The sequence below is a fragment of the Nilaparvata lugens genome, chromosome 6 (genome assembly GCF_014356525.2).
Source record: "Nilaparvata lugens isolate BPH chromosome 6, ASM1435652v1, whole genome shotgun sequence".
In the NCBI taxonomy this organism is placed as follows: Eukaryota; Metazoa; Arthropoda; class Insecta; order Hemiptera; family Delphacidae; genus Nilaparvata; species Nilaparvata lugens.
The window spans coordinates 23,301,419-23,308,561 of record NC_052509.1 but is presented as its reverse complement, the minus strand read 5'-3'; the positions used below and the strand labels follow the sequence as shown (position 1 = coordinate 23,308,561).

At 34.5% G+C, this 7,143-nt stretch overlaps 1 protein-coding gene across 1 annotated transcript; it reads right to left on the bottom strand.

The window, feature by feature from the left end:
• Window positions 1-1,575: 1,575 nt before the first annotated feature.
• LOC120351998 lies at window positions 1,576-5,868 on the bottom strand. The gene is made up of 3 exons (XM_039431394.1): window positions 5,779-5,868; window positions 4,349-4,937; window positions 1,576-1,583 (listed from the first exon to the last, which is right to left on the bottom strand). The coding sequence occupies exons 1-3, from the start codon at window positions 5,779-5,781 to the stop codon at window positions 1,576-1,578; spliced, it is 600 nt and encodes a 199-aa protein (XP_039287328.1). The 5' UTR covers window positions 5,782-5,868.
• Window positions 5,869-7,143: the final 1,275 nt, after the last annotated feature.

The window sequence follows — 7,143 nt, the reverse complement described above, 5'->3', positions numbered from 1 at the left end:
TCATGTCAGTTGATAGGGCATATAAATAGCTATCCATGATATAAATTTGAAGAAAATCGTTAGGGCCGTTTTCGAGAAAAACATGTATTTTAGTAATTATCCGATATCTTGAATTGAATTTTATTGAATTTGTTATTGTCGGATCCTCATGGTATATGGACCTTAAGTTTAAAATTTCAAGTCAATCGGTTAATTAGGAATGGAGTTATGGTGTTCACAGACATACACATACACACATACACACACACACACACCACACACAACACACACACCACACACACACACACACACACAACACACACCACACACAACACACACCACACACCACACACACACACACACACACACACCACACACACACACACACACACACACACACACACACACACACACACACACACACACACACACACACCACACCCACACACAACACACACACCACACCACACACACACACACCACACACACACACACACCCACACACACACACACACACACCACACACACACAACACACACACACACACACACACCACCACACACACACACACACACACCACACACACACACACACACACACACACACACACACACACACACACACACACCACACACACCACACCACACACACCACACACCACACACACACACACACACACACACACACACACACACACCACACACACACACACACAACACACACACACACAAACAGACCAATACCCAAAAATCATGTTTTGAGGGGACCTTGAAACGTATAGAAAACTTTAAATTGGGGTAACTTAAAAAATCATGACACATAAAAAAAAAATCATAATTAGTTTTAAAGTGTATGATGAATTTTATTATTTACCTGATTTGTAACACGCTGTCCTATGTAATAAACCAGAAGCATCACAGTCGTGTAAGTTGAGCATAATAGTAGATAGCTCATTACTATTATGCTACTTTCTGCCTGTCGACAAAGGAATCATTTTTGGTATTTGTGTTCCATTCAAATAACTGAATCTCTAAATAATACGTTAGTTTTCTATTATCGGGGAAAGGTGAACTATAAATCAGGAAACGGTGTAAATAGTTTTGAGTGTGTTGCACTTTAGGTTATTGAGCTGAATAACTCACTAATATTATATAGCAGGTGTAAAACACAATTCATCTTTTCAATATCATCTCTTGAAATGATTCATATCAATGGTTATTTGCAAATAATTGATTTCTTTGTCGCCAAGTTTTTGGTATTCTCACATGTTTGCTAGAACTATTCTTGAATCACATGTACTGGAGGACTTTCAGATCTTATACAACTTGAATATTAACTGGTTTCATGAATGAAATCCCATGATTGCAGATATCCCAATGAATATGTTATATAAAAAAGTGAATAGTGCTCAGCAGAGAGATTCAAATATTTGCCATATTAGTTTGCAGTGATAATATATTAACATGTAAGTAAATTTGTTGATTGAATTATGAAGTATTACTACCTGTAACATGAAGTAGAAAATGGAGCATGTATCCATACTTATTAGGACACTTATTGCAAGTATTCCGTATTCGAAGCATTTCACACAACTTTTCACGGATCTGTAAAACGAGACAAAAAACACAATTTTTCAACATTCATAGTAGTTAAAGGCATCAAAACTGATAAGCTTCCCTCGCCAATAACATTTATGAAATGCTGACAGTTAAAAAGTGAATCTTACTAGGATGTATTCTAATTTTTCCTGAAATTTGACTAAAACGTTTTTGTTTACAGCTACTATCATGATGAATGGATTTTGTGGCAAGAGTCATTTAATGCTGTTCTAATTACAAGTAACTTGATTTAAGACATTAAAGATGATTCCAACATTTAAGATGGAATGTCCACATAAACACTACTTGTAATAAACTTAAACATTGGATAAGTAAGTTTCGTAATATTAGCCAAGTTAGTGACAATGAGGTTTCAAAGCTTATTTTGCCTATATACAGTCGTATCTGGGATATGGGATTAGAATTTGGGGTGGATCTTATTCTAATCATATAGATAAAATTTTTGTCATTCAAAAAACCCTAATCAAAGCCATACTAGGAAAGCCTAGACGCTATCCGAGTGGAGATTTTTTTTTAATTCAAGGCTCTAACTGTAAGGCAGTTGTATATTAATATTCTCATAACTTATCTCTTTTCTGTATAGGGCTACTTGTAATATGAATAGAAAAAATAAAAATCTCAGTCCCCTTTTTGAATTACTTTATCATAACATGTTTCAACATTGATGCCATTTGACAGTCTTGACTTGAAAATGGCATCAATGTTGAAACATAATGTGATAAAGTAATTCAAAAAAGGTACTGAGATTTTTTTCTATTCTCATAGCTCATATGAACAAACATAAAGATCTATTCAATTTGCGTGAATCTATATATATAATCTTCGTCCCTCATCCATCACTTTCCAGGCTGCTGACACTAATTTATCTATCGGCTGAAGACAGTTCTCATACATTGTATCAAAACTCATAAATAAAATACCTCGTCAATTCATCACCAATAAGCTGAGTAAAAAGCTGATAAGAGATATAAATGAGTGGTTAGCTTCGAATGACATAATAATTTAAATAGTGGCTGCAAAAGACAAGTAAATTTTCTCTTATTCTCTCCAATATTTATCTTGAAAAATAAAACTTAATTTTATTAGGTCTCCCTCTGCTTTCTCATCTATCCTCTGCTACTCCCCTTTTCCTTCTTACTTTTCCTCCTTGGTTTTTAGTTTATTTTTAAGTTTAGTAAGTTTCTTTTCAAATTTAGTAATTTTTCTTTCTGTTTTTATTTTTACCTTTCACTGAATTAATTTATTTTTTTCTTCCTGAAATTGTAGAATATCTAGATTCTCAAACACACGGCCTCTGCGCACAGGTCTTTCAACCTTGCGGGGACCTTCCTTATTTTTATTTTATTATTTAGTTCAATACTGTGTATTATCATTCCAATGTAATTCTTATTTCTATGTGTCTATCTCTTGTTATTATTACTAAGGATGAATAAACAATTTTGATTTGATTTGAATTATTATTCTACGTTTTAATTTATTATTGTATTCATATTGGAACTCTGCCCTCACTCACACTCCCCTTATTCACCAAGTGAGTGAGATTCTACTTCTTTAATACTTCTATTACCATGTGTAAAAAACGATTGCAATTCACTTTTCCTCCACCTACTGTCTTATGTACTTACTTTACTCTCTGGAACATAATGGTAAATTCATCCTCGAGATCAATAAACTGAAAAATTCCCTAGAGAGTAAAAGTAAGCCCATTTGAATAACATTGGAAGCATCTTTTTTCTCTCCCTATCATTTTCATGATGTACTTATTGTATAAATCAATGAAGAATAAATAATAGCTATTTGGAAAACTCACATTGGGAATGGGTGAAAGGTCAGAGGTTAGATGATGAGGAACCATGAAGAGTTGTCATTGAGCCAACTGGATTCAAGACCTCAACCAGAAATTTGATCAACTCATGAAAGAAACGTTTGTATGCTGTATTTATTACATACTCAATTTCAGTAGAATATACAAAATAAAAAAAATATATTTATTTTTAAATAATTCATGTTCTTCAAATATTTTTCAAATCTGGAACGCGAACTTGGAGTCGGCAATCATTTTCATAAGACGCTCATCATTGTTACAACTTTTGCTAACAGATAGCGTTGTTGGCATTGAACTTTGCCAGTCCTTACAGCCTTTATGCTTTAGCGGGAGCTGACAGTTCAACGTCTCCATTCGATAACATGAGAGTTACCTGGCTGGAGATATTCAGTCATGTCTGGTTGAGAAATCAGGAACTCTAGGGTCCCTAAAGTTATAAACATTAATAGGGCCTTAAAAAATTAATAGGGCCCGTTAACATTAATAGATAGTAAACATTATATATATATATATATATATATATAAACACAAATGAATAGGGCCGGTTCGAAACCTCATTATGGGCAAGTGTACATCATTCTGAGAATCACTGAGGTGGATAAAATATTCTTTAAAAAAGTCTCCTCAATATTCATTACTACCAGTTTCTTAGTTTTTTCTTTAAATCTTCTTCTACTATCTCACCTGTTGAGATGCTGGTGAGATCTAACCAGGAGTCTCATATCTTCTCGAAGCTTTTCTGTTCGTGCATTATCAGTGTTGAAGAACCCGTTATTTCTCGCTTGTTCAATATTTTTGTCATAAAAGTCAAGTGATGAAGAACTTGGGTAGTTCTCAGCTATTTGATCTATGATAATGTACATTGTCTCAAAATTTGTCAATATTTTTTGGGAACATTGGAACAGGGCGCAATGTATGAAATAACCTTCCATATGAAATATAGCTGTTAGAAAAACTTGCAACACAAATATGTAAACGATAAAATCTGTCTGGTCGACGTCGGGCGGAATATATGCGACGAAAGGAGTTGGCTTGCCTCTCATCGATCTACCTCCAAAAAGTGACTTTGCTAAATCAAAAATGGCGTATCTGGTTATTACTCCAGCCATACATGATATGGTCAATTTGTTGAATAAACGGCCCGTCTGTTCTAAATGACTCCTGTTGTTCTCGTAATGCTGTTTTATGTCTCTCCATTTTTGTTCGTTGTAATCCAGACGATAGCAGTCGATGAGGTACTCTTCCTCAATTGTCTCAGTCAATCTTATGCCTGCTTGTGGTTGCTGGAATCGCTTGTATACACTTGTGTACAAGTATGCCAACGTTACAAAGTCTTTCGCTGCTAGAACACATTTTTCCACGTTGTCTGTTTCATTCAAGAATACCAGGAGAATGTTTGACAGCACCAGAAACTCAGTGATGGTAAACAAGATGAAACTGAGAGAACTGTTGGCTCCATCGTAGCGGAGCAAATTGATGAACTTGCGCATGAAATCGGTGCTCTGCAATAATATCTATGAGGTGGAAAAGAGATTTCTTTCGATTATAACATGTTTGATAATATCAAATACTACATATTAGATACTACAAAGAAATTATATAGAACTAGAATCATTATTCACTATAAACAACAATAACACGTTACACTGTTATATAGGATAAGCTCGAGATTATTACAGAGGACTCTTGAAATTTTGGCTTATCTTAGTATGTGAATTTGAACATATTGAAGAAGTTAGAAATGTCTTTCTCTCAGCTTCGGCTCTAGATGTCTGCACGTTTTTCTCATGAGAACAGAAATGTAAGTGAAAAATAATTGATAGAAAACGATGAAAAACTACACACATTTGCACCAATACTGTTAATAAAAATAAACTGTATTATTTGGGTAAGATCCAGTTAGATATTATTATTCAGAGAACAGAAATATTTTCTGTATATAAATTTAGATTGGTGTTTTGCAGTCTGATTATACTCTAGTTTTGTTCATGAACCCTCTTCAATTAGTAGGGTGTTAGCTGGCTAGCTGGGTTATTTTTCAGCAATCATTCCATGAAGAAAACTTACATTCTTATTTCGTGCTCAGAAAAAAAGTTCATCCCTTGAAGTGTCTTGGAGTGTCCATAAGATATAGTATACTTCAATAACTTACTCCAGCCTCCTGTTTCTTTCCTAGGTAAGCCTATTATTGAACATAAATCTTCCCAATTCTCGAGCTCTACTCTTGATCGCTTATCATTCCAGAGAAACTTACTAGGAGGATAGTTTATAGACCGTATACATTATTGAACAGAGTTCCTATCTGTTCCCCTTATGAAACTAAAAATATTAGAAAAAATCGTTTAATGTACTTACCATTTTTTTATCTAATACTCCAGCTATTCTTGTTCCGAAACGATGTAAATGGAAAGTTTCAATGATAATAAACTCTTATATCAATTTTCCCAGCTGATGCTTAGAGCTTCTTAAACTCTCATCAATTTTATTGAATAAAATATCGGGGACCGATCTTCGCTCTGGAGTACAAAAGCATAAAAAATTTATTACGAAAGATGAAATTCACAAAGGCCCAGTTGCACAAAAACCGGTCAAATTTTAATCCTGATTAAATTCACGTGAACTAAATCAGAGAAGACCATTTCAAAAAGATGGATCTACTGGAATTAATCAGGATTGAAAATAACCCAGGTTTTTCGCAACTGGCACTAGGTACCTGATTGAATGATTACAAGAGTTCAGAAGCTGAGTCATAATTTTGACACAGTCCCACACACATGAACTCGCTCACTCACTTTCATCACCAACAGGCGACGAAATAATTACTATCAGCTGTTTTCCAAGGATGAATAATATTATCCGTTTAATGTCCTTCAGCGAGTTTTCCCAGCGATGAGACCTAGTGCAATCGAATCTTATATTATAAACCTTTTATGTTCTGAATTTCTTGAGAATCGTTAGAGCCGTTTTCGAGATCAGTGAAATGCAAACATCAAAACATATAACATATAAACAGAAGCTGCTCGTTAATAGTATAGAATGTACAACCAATCTGCTGCAACGTCTGAAAATGATTTTCTTGACATAATCAATGAAACTAATGGAATGGACCAATAATTTTTTTACATGAAGTAATAATAAGTGATTAGATTATGTTGATTCGAGTGAATCTGTAGAAATGTGTATTAATAACGAGAACTACAGAAGCAATACAAAGATACGGCACGAAAAGGCGTATGTATAACGATGCTCTGACAGTGGACAGTGAAGTCTAAAAAATAATGAGAAAGTCTAAATATACTGAGAGGGAATCAAGGACTCAATATCATCAATCGATCAATAATAATTAATTTCTAAGAATTACAGCTACTTGAAACAAGCTGGTTTCAGTGCATATGAACATATTCCTATTTTAAAAAAAACATGATGAACTCAATTACTCTTCTCAACAGATCAAAATATCTAGCTATTGTAAGTTCAAATTTGACAGTAGACCCACGTTCAGGCGTCTTCCAGCGTGATTCTTCGTTCCCTTGACCTAACCTTTCTCAAAAACGAAAATGAACAGAAAAGGTTCAAATCTTAGTTTAGCAAAGCTCTTATCTACATATGTGCTTCATTTGGGGTTTCAAATCTATGGTATAGCTTCCCCTGGAGCTAGCTTCGCTCACTCGTTGGACCCATGACTGATAATCGAGAAATGAGACCAGCAGGTTGACCTGC